General features: G+C 57.8%; 1 protein-coding gene across 13 annotated transcripts in view; it reads right to left on the minus strand.

The window, feature by feature from the left end:
• Positions 1–897: 897 nt before the first annotated feature.
• The window catches only part of DENND1A (DENN domain containing 1A), a 598,491-nt gene continuing 584,049 nt past the window's right edge, over positions 898–15,339 (minus strand). For 10 of the 13 annotated variants that reach the window (XM_075560476.1, XM_075560471.1, XM_075560469.1 and 7 more), the window contains 3 exons: positions 7,934–8,059; positions 4,578–4,836; positions 898–3,649 (listed from right to left, as the gene is read on the minus strand). In XM_075560476.1, coding sequence (XP_075416591.1) covers positions 2,483–3,649; positions 4,578–4,836; positions 7,934–8,059 — 1,552 coding nt within the window. In that variant the 3' untranslated portion in view covers positions 898–2,482. The remainder of the gene's footprint in view (positions 3,650–4,577; positions 4,837–7,933; positions 8,060–15,339) is intronic. The other 3 variants (XM_075560472.1, XM_075560474.1, XM_075560475.1) reach the window with 1 other exon arrangement.

The following is a 15,339-nucleotide window of genomic DNA, read 5'->3' on the forward strand; positions in this document are numbered from 1 at the left end:
CCTGAGCCCCCTCCCTGCTGACCTTTCCCCCTTCCTGTGTCACATATTTAAACTGGGGGGTGACTACCTACTCCCCTTGAGGCGTCCGCCAGCAAGCACCAGGAGGAGCCCGAGGTGACTGGGGAGGCTGGAGCAGGGAGGAAGGGGAGCTGGGGTTAGCAGAAGCTGGGCCAGGAAGGCTCCTGGGTTCTAAGTTAAGACGCTTGGTTCCTTATCCCGTAGGAGGTGGGGCCCAGTGCCCTAATGCTCTCCGTGGCCCAGGAAAGTAATAGGAGGCCTCTGGCTCCAACCGGTCCTCTGGTCATATCTGGTTTTGTCAGGGGTTTGGCAAGCCTGTGTTGGTTGTGGATTCCTGAGAAGAGGCAGGCTGCTCCCCTCTGCGGAGGTCCACACCCCTCCCCCTTGATCTTAGGCTTCTGGGTACCTGTCCTTGTCAAGTGGCAGGCCAGAGTCAGAGGAGGGCCTGGTGGGGTGAGGAGCTGTGGGGGTGCCTAATGCCCACGGGAGTGCTGGACCCATCTTGCTCCTTCAGTACAGACATCCAGCAGGAGCAGCACAGGTGTTGCCACTGCCCTCGCTGTAAGTGCCTGGGGGAGGCCATTTTCCAGGTGTTGTTTGAAATTGCCCTTTCCCAGTCTTCTGTGGCCCACAACCCCTGCTGGGTAGACCTGCCACAGGCCATGGCCAGACCCCACATCTTGCTGGTGAGGGCTCGGGATGGGCTCCATTCAGAGCCCTGACTAAAGCCAGCCAGGGTTCAAGTCCCTGCCAAATTCCTCCAGGATATGGTCCCTGGCTCTGTGGTTCCCTGCTTGGTCTGGCCATCAGAGACTCCCACACTGGGCCTCCCCGCCCTCTGGAGCCTCCTCAGGACACAGGGATTGCAGCCTTCTCCCCAAGGAGCTTTTATTGAATGCACACACAAAATTCATTGTTGATTTGCAATATCAATCCAGCAAGTGAAGAGACAGAGTGCCCGAGGGAACGCCAGGTGCGCACACCAGGCTCCCCATTCGCCTCTGCCTGCTGGGTGGGCTGGTGGAACAGCTAGCTCCTCACTGCAGCCAGAGAACACCGCCCCCGAGATTTGAGAAGATTTGCCCAGAGGGGTCATGATTGACTGGTGAAGGGCTGTGTGCCGGGCCAGCAGCTCGAGAACCCCACATCAGAGCCCACCTTGGGGCCAGCCCCTCGGTCCTCACAGAGCTATGTGAAGCACCCTCGGCTCCAGCCTGGTGCTCCCGGGGGAGTAGGGTCTCCAAGGACCTCCCACCCCCACCAGACACCCGCGCGTAGACGGTGTCTGACTGTCCACAAGCAGGAAATGAGAAATCAGGTCAAAATGCTCCCAATTTCCTGCGGGTCTCAGAGGGTGGTTTTCTTACATGGTTGGGTCCTATTTTAACTTGGTGTTGGAGTCAGCCCGTTTCAAGATTCATCAATTCAATAAGGGAGGAAAGAAAAGAACGATAAAAGAAACAACAACAAAGCACTGCAGTTGAACTTTGGTGACGTTGGCCTCAGGAATTTTCTGTGCTGGCAGGAACTGAGAGGCAGGGTGGCTGGCTTCTGGGCCTCCTCCTGCCTCTAGGCATCTGCCCACTCCCCTGGGACCTGCAGAGGCGCTCAGGGCTACTGCCTGCTGCCAACCCAGGAGCCCTAGCAGCTGTGACCCTGGCATCTGCCCGTGGCATCACTTGCGGCCTTTGAGCCAGAATAGCTTCCCGGCTCAACCACGGAGTCGGCGCTCCGCCTGCAGCAGGAGACTGGGAGAACTGGCCGCACCTCTGCTCACACTGATTGAGAAGCTTTCATCTTCATTCCTAAGAATCCGAGTTGCTGGTGCTTCCCAGCCCGCATACAGGGCTGGCTGGGGCTGTTTGGCTATCACCAGGGACCCCAAGGAACCCTCAGTCCCCAAGCCCCTACCTTGCCCCAAACAACTTGAGTTTGGGGGTGGGAGTGGGGATTCACAAAATGGCGGGCACGTGTATTGCTAGAAGGGGTTGGGAATGTCCCATCAGGTAGAGTCCCTTCAACCCTACAGGCCACCTGTGTCCAATGCAGACACTGAGGGTGACGCTGGCCTTGTGCCAGTTGGTTGGGAGAAAGAACATGGGGGCAGAGAGGCCCTGAGGGGCTCTGCAGTTCTTCTTGGGAGGTCTCCAGAGAGAAGGTGGGCAGAACTCGCTCTAGGGCAACCATGGGCCCAGCTAACCTCTTATGCAAAGCCAGCCTGGACTGCTGAGAAGGGGAGCTGGTTGGTCAGATGGACAGCTAGGGACAGGGTACACTCCCAGGCTTGGGCCAGCGCCATTCGCCCTCGGCCGGATCTCAGAGATGAGCACTGTGGAGGGGCAGGAAGGCAGGCAGAGGTGGGCCCCATCCCTTCCCACCAGCAGAACCTGGGCAGAAAGTGGAGGCAGGGGAGGCAGAGGGCTGGCTAACACGGTACCATGGAGGCAGGCCCAGGGGCCCCGACTCACTCAAACGTTTCCCACTGCTTCCGGAGCTGCTCCACTGAGCCCTGGGCGGGGGCCTGGTTCACTTCTTGTTTGGTTTTTCGTAACAAATCCTCAAAGGGGTCTCTGGCCTCCCGAGGAGCAGAAGACTGCAGTGCTGGCTCCTTGCCCTGGGGGGGCCTGGGAGGAAGGAGTGGAGGCTCTCCGGGCCTCAGCGTCAGCCCCTGCTTGGCTTCAGCTGCCCGGGCACTTGAGCGAGCCAGGGGCAACGTTCGGATTCTCGAAGGGGTGATGGCCGGGGGACCCAGTGGCTGCAGGGGGCTGGTGTGGGTGCCCATGGGCATCTGGCCAAAGAGGTTGGGCATGGAAAGGGCAGCCAGGTGGGGCTGAGCCCTCTGTGGTATGCAGAAGCTGGAATTGGACAGCAGGAGGCTGGGCCCCAGGGAGGCTGGAGGAGCCCCAAAAGGCCTGGGGGGTGTGGTGACCAGGGGCACAGTGGGCAGTGAGGCTGGCACAGGAGGGACGAATGGGTTGAGTGACTGCTGCGGGAATGGTGTAGGGGTCCTGGCAGTGGGGAAGCTGAACTGTGGGGTGAATGGGGTGGCTCCACCTGGGGGGGGAGGGCCTGGAGGGAGGCTGCTGCCTGGCCAGGCTGTGTGAAGCGGGTCCAGCAGGGCCAACAGGGCATCACTGCTTGGGCCGGGGGTCCCCGGGGCTAGGTTGAGAGGCTGGAGCAGTTCGGGGTTGCTGTGGGGTGCAGTGCCAGGGAGGCGGCCCGGAAATGGGGCTGGGCTCGGGGCAGCCCGCCTTTCCTGCTCGGCCTGCAACCACTCGGAGGAGCTGGCAGCCTGCAGCTTGGCAGGGCGCGCTATGGGTGGTGGTGGCACGATGCCCAGCTCTGGGGTCTTCCTGCCCTGGGGCCGAGGGATGGTGATGCTGCCTGGAGGGAGCGTGGGGGTCTCTTCCTTGTTGCTGGGGTTCAAGACGCCGTCTGGATTCTGGGGCCGGCGGGGCAGTGCCAGGGAGTTTCCGAGTGGCAGCAAGGGCTTCTCAGAGGTGGCGGCAGGGGGTTTGCTGGGGATGGCCATGTCATCCTGGCCCAGACTCCAGAGCTTGTTGTACGGGTGGGCCAGTCTCAGGGCCACGGGCATCCCCCGGCTTCTCTCGCTGCGGCCCAGCCCCAGCCTCTGTTTGGAGAGAGCGGGGGAGGCAGTGACCACGGCTGACTCGGGTGGCATGCAAGGATGCTGCTGAGGATGCCTGGTAGACAGGTGGCACGGGGTGGTGGAGAAGGGACTCCGAGTAGGTGAGGATCTCCTGCAGGTCATCCAGTGAGGATCCAAGCCTGCTGGACACCCAGCCCCGGTGTCCTCACTGTGACACTAGAGGGTTCCAGAGAACGCCCCAGTCTGTGGTGCCCACAGCTGCCCCGTGCTTTCAGCAAAGTGCCTCCATTGGCATGTTTTCCTTCTCTGAGGGTGTGGGCATCTGGGCCTGAGAGGGTGAGGCTCGGGCGGGTCAGAGAAAGCAGGGAGATGGATTCAGGTCCCTGCTCTGCTCGGTGAGGGTAATCAGCACTAACTGTGACCAGGGCCCTGCATTTGCTCAGCAGCTCAATGGGAGTAGCGCTCCCCCTGCAGGGCAAGAGATGAATTCTTGGATATTTAGATGCTCTGCCAATCCCACAGCATGACCCAGAGACTGCAAAGTCCACAGCCCCTGTGTGTAAGTGGGGAAACCGAGGCATAGGCCAGGGAGGCGACTGACTAGAAGTTACACAGCGTCATTGGTCCCATGAGAACCATCCTGAACCTAGTTTCAAGGGGTCTCGGAGGTGATGGTAAAAATGCCAATTCTGCAGAGGCCACAGCTCCTGCTGGAGTTCCTAAGGAGAGTGGCTTAGAGTACCAGCCTGATGCACAAGCAGAAGTGGGGGCAGCTATATCCATCGGGCTCGGGCACTGCCTCCAGGGGCCAGTCAGCCCTCAGCCACTGGCTGAGGAGCCTGGGAGGGTTGCTGCCCCTCCCTTGGCCCATCCCACTGTCAAATGGGGGACCTGCCTGGTGTGTGCGGGATGCACCGCCCCCACAGGCCCTCTCCCTACCCACACATACCTGGTAATCAAAGGTCCCCGGCTGCTCCAGTGGGTCTTTTGGCATCCGAAGGTCCTCCAAGCTCTTGGCCTGGCCCAGAGGCTGCAGGGGAGCCTCCATTTCCAGGCTGCTGAAGATATCCTCCAGGAGGTCGATGCTGGCAGCCCGGTCAGTTGGGGCTGGGGCTGGGCCCCGGGGAGCATGTGCTAGCTGCTCTGGACTCTCCACCTCGTCGCCTTCTGCGCTGTCTGACTCCTTGAGTGTCCGATAGGGCTGGGGCCTGAAAGGGGAGAGAGCAGGCTGCAGAGTCTCCCTAGGGCCTGCATGTGGGAGCACACACTCCCAAGCCCCCTGGGAACATCAGTTTTAGGGGTACATGCCCGGTTGGCCTTTAGAAAGGAGTGGCCTAGGTCCTTGGTGTCGGGGCTGGGTAGTAAGGGTGTGAGCTATGTCCAGGGACAGGCCTGGGTCTGAATTTGAGGTCTGCCCACTGGGGCCTTGAGCAGCCACGCTGGCTCTCACTTGCACAGAGGGGGCCCGCTGTTGCCATGTGCCCCCGAATCAGTTCTGACTCAAACAGCGACTGGGTCGAACTGCTCCATAGATTACCTAGGCCTTAATCTTTATCTGGGAAGATCCCAGGTCTTTTCTCCCACGGTGGGTTTGAACTACCAACCTTTTGGCTCATGGCTGAGCCATGTTCATTGTGCCAGCTGTGTTCCAATGTGAGGGGCCCCACTAAATCCTCCTAAAACCACAGCTCCCCCCACACCATATGACTAGTTGGGGGGATTGCAGAGCCACTCAGACAAGGTGTAGGCAACAGGACACACCTGGCAGGCAGTCCTGAGCCCCATCCAGTGGGCAGGTGCCTGCAGCCAGGACCCATGATTGATAGCAACCCAGCAAGTTCCAAGATCCTCTGAGCAAACTGTCTGGACTTTAGCTTATCCTGGGTCCCACACCAGGTTGTGCCATTGCTTGCTGGGCTTGCTTGGGCAAGTCACTTAACCTTCCTGAGCCTTCCTGTACGCAGGTACGCAGAAGCTAACAGCACTAGCAGCCGGCCGGTAAGCATGACTCATCACGTGGGCTAGCTGTGTGAGCCCCAGCAAAACTGCAGCAGGCCAGAGCTCCTCTTACCCACCTTTCCCACAAGGCACCACCCTTGTGTGGGGAAGCCCTGACCTGTGGTGGAGACACTGGCCAGAGCAGCAGTGACTCACCCCAAAGCAGGGACTCTGGGGCCCCAGGGACAGGTTGATCTAGGCGGGCTGCTCTGTGTGGTGGAGAATGGGTGCCACCTGCTGGTCCTACACAGGCTGCTGGTCCCAGGCCAGCTGAAGACAGGGCAGGGGAGACTGACCACCAGTCCCCACTACCAGTAAGGACTCCATCCAGCACTGAGGCCAGCGATCCCTGGGGGAGGGCTCACATCCTTACTCACGGAGGCTTTCTAGCCCAAGGGGAAAAGAGAAAGAGAAAAAATGGAACTCCACCATTGAGTCGATGGACAGAGTAGAATTAAAGAACCTTTAATCCAGTGTATAAGGAGCGAGCCTTGGTCAGCTGTTTGAATCTACCAGTGGCTCCATGGGAGAAAGATGAGGCTTTTTGCTCCTGTAAAGGTTTACAGCCTCAGAAACCCACAGGAGCAGTTCTACTCTGTCCTGTCCCATAGGATCACTATGGGTTGAAAATAGCTGGGTGGCAATGTTTTTTTTTTGCGGGGGTAAACAAGTTTAAGGAGCTCTGATGGCACAGTGGGTTAGGCCTTGGGCTACTAACCATGAGGGAGGAAGTTCTAACCCACCACCTGTTCCTTGCGGGACAGAGGAGGCTGTCTGCTTCCATACAGACTTATTCAACTTGATGGCTGTGGGTGGACTCCAATCATGGTCAAGCACAGTGTGGGGACATAAAGGAAAGGCAGTGGGCTTCTGAAGCTTATGGCAGCAGTGCTGTCTTACATGGCATTGGTTTTCAGATGGGTCAGTTTCTATTGGAACATATGCAGGCCTGTGCTGACCTCTGCAGTCCTGGGGGAATGAAGTGAGCATGATCGACCGTTTTATTAAGGAACACGTGAACGGGTTAAAAACAGAGAGCAATGGCGTTGAGCCCTGGGCCTGATCTGCTGGGCGAGGAGGGGGTCCCTTGGACATCACCCAAACTGGGAGCCTCTACCTGCACATCAGGTGATTTCTCATTCTGATGGTTCATCCCTTCTTCATTTTGACTAGTCGTGGAAATAACGGGAAGACTAAGCCTATGACATCATACATATTATTGCATAGGACAAGGCTAATTTTTAAGGAGTTTAAAAGAAACATTTCAGGAAAAAGATTCCATGCGGCGTGGACAGGACAGGCTGTGACTGCCCGCGGGGACACGCTCAAAGGCCCCGATTTTTAAGTGAGGCTTTCACAAGGATCGAGAAGCACACCTGCGGTCACAGGTGAGCTGGTGGCAGTCCAGGGCTAGGGAGCAGATGTCTGATCTCGGCACGGCTGCCCTCTTGGGGCAGTGGCCCAGCCCGGGCAATGGGCTGGGATCTCAGGGAAGCCTGGCCCTGGGCTTCTGGTGGGGTTTGGGCACAGGGACCAGCAGGCGGAAGAGGGTGTGGCCATCTAGCAACGGGCAGCTCTTCTTATAGGCTCTTAATAAAAGCGCTTATAGGACCTGGTTAAAACACACACACACACACACACACACACACTCTCTCTCTCTCTCTCTCTCTCTATCTATCTATCTATCTATCTCTCTCTCCCGCCCCCCTGCTCCGTCCCAGCTCTGAAGACCTCTGTGGTGGAGGGGAAGTGGGTGGGCAAACACTGGTAAAGGAGAGAAAATGAGAAGCACATCGCTCGGCAGAGGGGGGTGGGGGTGGGGTGAGGCGGGGGCTGTGGTGGAGCCTCTTCTTCCCCTCTGCTGCTTTCTTGCTACTGGTTCTTGGTTCTAGAAACAGTACTGCTTGTTTCCAGAATGCGGAGCAGACTGGAGACCCCTCTGTGCACCTCCCATGATTGCCTTTTTTAACTTCAATCAGATGTGCCACCTTCACGGACTTCCTCAGATGTGCTGAGAAGAAGCGGGCTCCTGCTAGGTACCACCATGCAGCCAACTTGATGTGGGCAGCTCAATGAAGGCAGAGTGGCTTTCCCCTCTGAGCGGCGGGGACCATCCCTGTGGCCTCATTTGACCCTGCCAGGGGGTCCTCACCCTTCGAGTTGGCACTTGGGGGCCCTGGCAGGCAGCAGGCTCAGACGCCCCTCCCCAAACCAACAGCAAGCAGCAGAGTGCCCCCCAGCCCCCTCGGTGCCTGAGAGTCACCCAGCCGAGCTCAAGCAAGCAGGAGAACGGAAGAAGGAAGAGACCATTCAAAGGGAGCGGAGAAGAAAAAGCTGTCGGTGAAGCCAGAGCTCGGGCCTTCCCGCTGGCATTCCTCGTCAGAGGAGTCTTCGGAGAGGAAGACCGCGTAGTGTCGCAAGGGCTTTACCAGGCTGGGCGGAGAAGACAAAAGAGAGAACAGACAATTAGGAGCATCATCAGGTTTGGGAGGCTGAAGCGGCAGCGGGGGTGCTGTCCTGAACCTGCAGGCCTGTGGGGGCAGGGTCCCCAGAGTAAGGCCTCGAGGCATGGGGGGTGTCTGACAGGCTCAAAGGTGTAGGAGTCGGTTCCAGATGGAAAAAGAAATTGAGGATTTGCCATGGGCACGAGCCTGAGCCACACTCCCCCTCCCGATACTCCTAGTGCACCAGGCTTAGGCAGAGATGCCCGTCCCTGCTGGGCACAGTATCCAGACATCGGAGCACCTTACCTTTCCAGCCATCGGCTGTGTTGAGTGACTAGCTGGGTGAGCAGTGTGCTCTCCTGAAACACACTGCTCAGGGAGAAACAATATTTGGCACCCCGTCTCCCTGACCGGCACAACCGTGCGAGGAACAAAGTCTGGAAAGACGTGTCTCGGGGTCAACCACAACCAGCAGGATCGCGGGTGACTTTCCTCCTGCCTCTGTTTCCCGGGGCTTCTACCTTTCCCGCCATGCGCCCATCTACTCCGATCCTCAGGGAGACATACAGACGCCAAGAGGGGAAGTGAGCCATGTGGAGGAGCTCTGAGAGAGAGCCCTTTCCTGATGAGCGGCCATCTCCGGAGTCTCCCTCAGACACCTCTTTAGAGTCTGCCTCATCTGCGATGTGGAAATTAAATATTCATCATGATAAAAAATGCATCTCCCTCGTCAGCCACCTGTGAGCGCTACCTCTATAAACACAAACATAAACACGGCCCACAGCAGTGCCACGCTGGTAGTCATGAATTCTGTCTAGAGTGGACAGGCCAGGAGAGGCTGTGTGCTCAGGGGAGGAGGTGGGCCCCGGAGCTTGCGGTTCAGGTCCCAGTGCCGACCACTGAGACGTCTCTCCGGGCCTGTGCGCTGGGTGTCGCAGGGCTCCTGGGAGGAGCTCATGCATGGGCCGAACCGCCACCTTTGCTCCTGCCCTCCAGCCCGAGAAGTCTTGTTGTCGACTTCATGATTTCCCAAGACAGAATGCCTTTGCGACTTTGTCAGGGAGGGGTGGCATGCTGAAAAAGAACACCCAGAGGCCACCGGGAGGGGGGCCAATAGGGCAGAGTGACTGCCTCCAGTGGATTTGGTCTGGGCTGCTCTCTACAGTCACCAGTTCAGGTCCCGTTGATAGTTGAGAGCATGCGGTTCTTTATTTATCTATTTATTTATTTATTTTTTGAGATCATGCGGTTCTTCTAGAAGTGGTCCAGATGCTGGGTCTGAGCATGTCCGTGCCACACCACTCTGCAGCCCGGCCAGGGGAAGAGTCCTGTCCTCGTAATTATGTGGAGCCATCCACCCAGGGTCACATCCAGGAAGCTCCAGGGGGCAGCGCTCGCTCTCCCAGCTGCCGTGCAGGGTGTCACAGGCTAGATGAGAAGCACCACGGCCTTTCCTGAGACAGGGATGCATTTGGCTTTGGCTTCAGTTGAGAGGGCAGGAGAAAGCCAGCCCCCGACACCCCCGAGGAATGGCAGCTCAGCTCCTGCCACTTCTGCTGAGCCCAGACAGAAAACATGAGGGGGGGGGGACCCTGACATCGCCAACAGCCTGCTAGGAACCATGGGTCCGAGCTTATCTCCTGCTTAAGAATTGCCGAACTGTGCTTTTGAATCCTTCCCTTGCCATCGGGTGTGGGCCGAGCGGATTCATTGCACAAAGCGTTGAGAATCCTAACGCTCAGCTGTGCGGACAGCTTTCCACATCTGTTCAGTTATAGGGATCCACTTTCGAGCACGTGTGGACTGCTGTTCCCTGGAGCAGGGCAGGGAGGCGGTTCAGACAGGTACCCAGGACTCCTGCTCAGCTCTGGGGTTCACACACGGGCTGCTGGGTCCTGGGGTGAAATCTGCCGTGCTACAGGCCCAAGGCCAAGCTCCAAGTAGGGCTGAGCCCACCTGCCTGCCTGGCCCACCTCTGCACACAAAGGGCCCCCACAGCAGCTCTCCACCCTCCATGGTGAGCTGGCTACTCTGCGGTTTTGCAGACTTGCGACTCAGGTGCCACTTCTTCCAGGCAGCCCTCCTGGAGTTCCCAGACTGTCTTCTCCCTGCAGGGTATTCACTTCTCCCATGCTGCATGTCTTTGCACCTCATGGATACCGCCCAGTCCTTTTTCTGAGTTGAGCTCTCTCCACGGGAGCAGAGACCTGTCAGGAAGGCAACGGAAGTTTGCGGGACACATGAAGGCAAGCATGCTGGGAAGGTCTCTCTGGGGACACAAGGCAACACATGAACCTATGGCGACCATTCCTGGAGCGTGCCCCTCAGATGTCTCCTGTCATCAGCTTGTGGCTGGGGTACAAGTGTCCTCTCTCTGGATTCCACCATCTGCCCTCTGAGATGCCAAGGCACGTACAAGAAAACAGTGCTTGGGGATGAGGGGGTCAAGTGTACAGGGGCAGGCAGGAGTCTTGGAGACATATTTAAGATAGGATCCATCAACAGGCACCGGGCCAAGGACCCCTGGTAGCACAGATGGTTAAGCACTCTGCTGCTCACTGACAGGCTGTTCCAGTCAAGTTCACAGTGGGGCAGTTCCACTGTCTGATGCAGGGTCACAAATGAGTCAGATTTGACTGGATGGTGTCCGACAGCAGCAGCAGCAGGCCCCGCCAGGAGCTTCTCAGTCATTTCCACTCCTTGTGGCTCGCCAGCAGGAAGGTACTGCTGCACCCACTGATGCGGTCAATCCAGGAGACACGTTGGAGTGCCTGCTGTGAGCTGGGGATAGGGAACCACAGGTAAATAAAAGAAGGGACTGCAGGGATCCCAGGCCAGGGCTGACCACCACCAGGGCCCACACTCTCCTGCCAGCCACACTATGGGTGTTCAAAGCAGGGGTGGGGGTGTCCCTCTGTTTGGGACAAACAGAATGAACGAGGCTCTGGCTGGACCTCAAGCCTCTTGGACACCAATGGAGCTGGGCCAGGGATTGGGGGAAGCACCCAGCATAGGCTGGCACACCCACTGAGGGCCTCTGTCTTCACTGAAGAGCACCGAGTTCTTGGGTCTTGGCTTCGCTGGGTTAGGCTCCTGCGGTTCACGTCCCTGTCAAAATCCTGTGGCTCCCCATGTGGGAGCGACTGTGGAGGGGCCTGAGGCAGAGGCCGGTGAAGGGGTGCCTCCACTTCCAGCTGGGTCAGTTGGGCAGAGACGCAGACAGAGGCCCTGCCACTGTCCAGAGAAGTCTTCCTGGGCTTTGGCCAGTCCCAGGGCTCTCCGCGGCATGCATGATGGTGGTGACACCGGCAGTACTTACAGGTCGGGTTAAATGAGGCCCCTCGAGTTCCGTGAATTCCTGACCTTGCCCCATCTTGCAGACGAAGCAGCTAAGCGCCAAAGAGAGGGAGTCACTACGCTGTAGGCACGGAGAAGCCAGGGCCGAGCCGGGGATGGAATGGGGTCTGACCCTGAACCACCAGGCAATCCTGCCTCTTCTCTTTCATGGATCTGAAACACGGCACTGAGCGGAGGGGAGGGGGGCACGCCCCCTCTGCTTTTCATTAAAGGTGGGACTTCAAAATAAACGTATTTAAATTCAATGGTTCCTGTTCTCCCATGAAACAGCGGGTATTTGTCAGACATAAAGGATGAACCATCGACAACGCCCAGGTTTAAAATTTTTATTAGCTTAAGGCAGCGTGTATATATATATATAAAAGTGTACCTCTTCCCTCATTAACCCAATTCAGCTCCCACCCTGCAGTCTGCCACCCACCACCTGCCTGGATTTCATTACACACAAAGAGCTGTCTGCAAAGGCGGGTCGTGGCACGCGGGGCTGCCGGAGCCTGGGCGCAGCGCGGGCCTGCTGTCCATCACCGTGCAGACCCCCATCATCTCCGCGCGGCGGCCCCGCCTCTGGCCCATCTCATCTCCGCGCGGAGTCACCATGGAGAATGGCTTCCCGGCCCCTCTCTAATGTTTGGTTTAACGTGTCGCCGGTTAGCACGCGCGTGTGACAGTGGTGACAGGCGCGGCTGTTCCTTTTTAAATACCATGTCAGCGACGCGGCGTCAGGAAGCGGGGACGTGCTCTGTGGCCGCGCCGGGAGCGCACGGGCTTATTTTTTAATGAGGACGATCCGCATCTTGAGCGTGTGTTTCATGTGTCACATCGCGTGGACAAACCAGCAGCACGTCACGCTGGCCCGGAATGAAATGCTGACAAATGTAGATATTTCAAATTTAATTGACATTTAAATGTACTTGCGATCGCGGAGGGGAAGGGAAAGGATGCGCGGAAGGGAAGCCAGCACGGACTTGGTCCGGAGGTAACGAAGGGGCGCGGGTGGTCGGGTTGAAAAGTGTCACTTCGCTCCACACAAAGGGTCTCCTGTGAACGTGTCCTGGCCCGCGGGGGCATGGTTGGGGGGTGGGGGGTGGGGTGCGCTGGGTGACCTTGGCAAAGTCACTTTACCTCATGAGTCTGTAAAATGGCGGAGGGGGTTTTATAAGGTTCTAGATAGTCTTACAAAAGTCAAATGGGAACTTGTGCAAAATGCTTTGAATCCCAAACTGGACTCGGCAGACTCCCCGCGACCCTAGAGGGCAGCGTAGCACTGCTATGTGGACAGCTGGCACACAATACGTCCTCCACCAGGACCACCTGCCTGGCGATCCACGTGGAGCGTTTCCATTCTGTGCAGGGGTCTCCCCTGGGTGTCCACGGAGGAGAGTGCAGGAAGGGTCTCTGCCTTTGAGGTTCCGCAGCGGCCCTTGGCAGAATCCAGTCCCCACTGGGCTGAGTCCCACGTGCATCCCAGGGCTCTGTCGATTGTCAGGCCTTTCTTCTGGGTAGCTTCTGGGAGACTCAAACTGTCAAGAGCTTTGTGTTAGCTCTCTGAGCCACCCCGGGCCTGGGTGTATCACAGGATCCCAGAATCATCCCAGAGAACCCCTGCCAGGCCCCTCCTCTCCTATGCCCCGCCACCCTGCTGATGCTTCAGAGCGCACTCTGAGTGAGGGCAGGATTTAAAACAACAGACAACAGGCTCAGAAGCAAGACAGAGAGGCTTCTGGAAGGTGGGCTGGGGGTGAGCTTGGTGTCAGACCCACAGAGGCTTACGCTGTGGAACTGGACGAGCTATTCCCGGAGGGACCGGGGTAAGGGTGAGGACGGTTCTCAGGGAGGGAGCACTGAAGACAGATGGGTACACAGATCTGTGTCGGCACAGAGAAATGCCATGAGGCCGTACTGAAACACAGTAACTAGAAGGACTGCTGCTGTGACCAGCCATGGATACCAACTGCCAGGTGAGCTCATCTAGTTGGGGGGGATGGGCATGGGACCAAGTCCTCCCTCTCTGTCGGGGACATGCTTGGCCAGTGGCCAGAGCTTATACACCCAAATTGGGGGGTGGGGTGGGCGCAACATGACAGTAGGTTTTTATGCCTGGTCATGGCAGAGGCTGGCCCTGGGCCTGGAGGTGCCTCTGGAGTGGAAAGGGGTATAAGCGTGAGAGGTCAGGGCAGGTTTTGAGAGAAGAGGCTGGTGAGGTGGGTAGGGGGCGGCTTGTGGAGGGCCTGGAGCCAGAACCAGGGCTGAGTTGCCCACATTAGTGGGGAGGCAAGGCTTTGGTGGCAATAGGGAGGCCTCAGTGGCTAGGCAGTCCTTTCCTCTCTAGGCTGGGTGGTCTCCACTGCCTTTCCAATCTTCATCCATCCACTAGGCTATTTCTCAGGTTGTATTTCTCCTTGTCCCTCCTGCCAGCAGACTTCAGGGGTGCATGCCTGTCCGTGTGCCTGGGACATCACTCAGAGGCCACGCTCTACACCCTAACTCTCCGAACTCGGCGAGTGGCCACTGACCAAGGTCTTCAAAGCTCCTGGGCAGCCCCCGGAGGTGCTCCTTTTACTCTTTGGCTGTCCAGAGGAAAGAAGACTGCCTCACCTCGAAAGGCCCCAACTTGAGTGCCCCAACCTGAACTTAGTGGGAACGCTAAGACCCAAACCAGATGGTGCCTTCCTGGGCAGGTTCTAGATAAAGGGAGAGAATGAGATAAGACTTCAAAGTCCTAAAAGAGACCAGGCTTGGCTGGATGGAGAGCGGTGGGACCCAGAGATGGTGGTCCTTCCCCTTTAGGTCTGGAGCTGGATTTAGGGACAGAGCCCAGAGGGTTAGGAGAGGAGGGGGGAGGAAAGGGAACAAACACGGGGAGGGGTTTGGGTAAGCACAGGTACATCAAAGGGCTTAGAAAGGATGAGGAGATGATAACTGGATGCGAAACAATGGTCTCTGGAAACCTTCACCTAATTAATTTTAAAAAGTTAAAAACTAAAAACCTGCCATGCACACACCCCTGGCTCAGGAGTGCCCTAAGCAGCCCTCCCAAAGCCGACAGGGGGGCAGTCAGTCACATAGGCCTTGTTCCGCTTCCCCACTCCCCAGTTCTTTAGTGGTGAGAAGAGGGGATGGACAGGGCAGCAGAGGCAGGGTGGGGCTCAGGGACCCAGCCCTTTCGTGTGTACATTCTGGGTCAAGGGCAAGTCATTCCACCTGTGAGAGACTAAGCTCCCTTGTAAACTCGGCAGGACTAACAATGACCTCATTTTCAGATTTGGGGGTGGTGGTGTGGTGTGTATGTGGGTGCGCGCGCGTGTGTGTGTGTGTGTGTGTGTGTAGCCTGCAATCAGCAGTCTCATTGGGGCATGCTACTATAAAGACCGGGGATGTCCTTGCCAGTCCAGGCTCTTGGGTTTTCCTGGGCTGTGGCAAATCTTGGCACATGGGTGGGAACTGGTAGGGGTGTGTGTGCCAGGGGGCCTTCCTTGGCAGTTCCTACTTCCCCAATCTGGGCCCAGGCTCCACATCCAGCATGGCTTGGGCTCCAGGGCCCACAGCCCACCATTGAAGGGCCGGCATGCGTCGGGTTGGGAGCCTCTCATCTTGCTAATTGGGCCTGTGACCTTCTGCTCCGTGTTGAGACTCTCAGCTGCTCAAGGAGTGAGATTTGGGGGGTTGCCAGGAGGTAATTCAGAGACAGCTGCCCCCTGCCCCTTGGGGCCCTGGGCCCAGATGGCATCTGGGAGTCTTGCTCTTGGGGCTTGGTCACAGTTCCTGACTTGTAGAGGGCAAGGGCGGGGTGGGGGGGTGCCTGGAGCTTTGTATTCAAATCCTAATTAGGCCTGGCACACAGTAGGCACTCTGGACACCCTTATGGCTGTTAACTGACACCTTCCCCTCACCCCCCAGAGTGCTGGGCTGGGA

Source organism: Tenrec ecaudatus, chromosome 10, assembly GCF_050624435.1.
Source record: "Tenrec ecaudatus isolate mTenEca1 chromosome 10, mTenEca1.hap1, whole genome shotgun sequence".
In the NCBI taxonomy this organism is placed as follows: domain Eukaryota; kingdom Metazoa; phylum Chordata; class Mammalia; order Afrosoricida; family Tenrecidae; genus Tenrec; species Tenrec ecaudatus.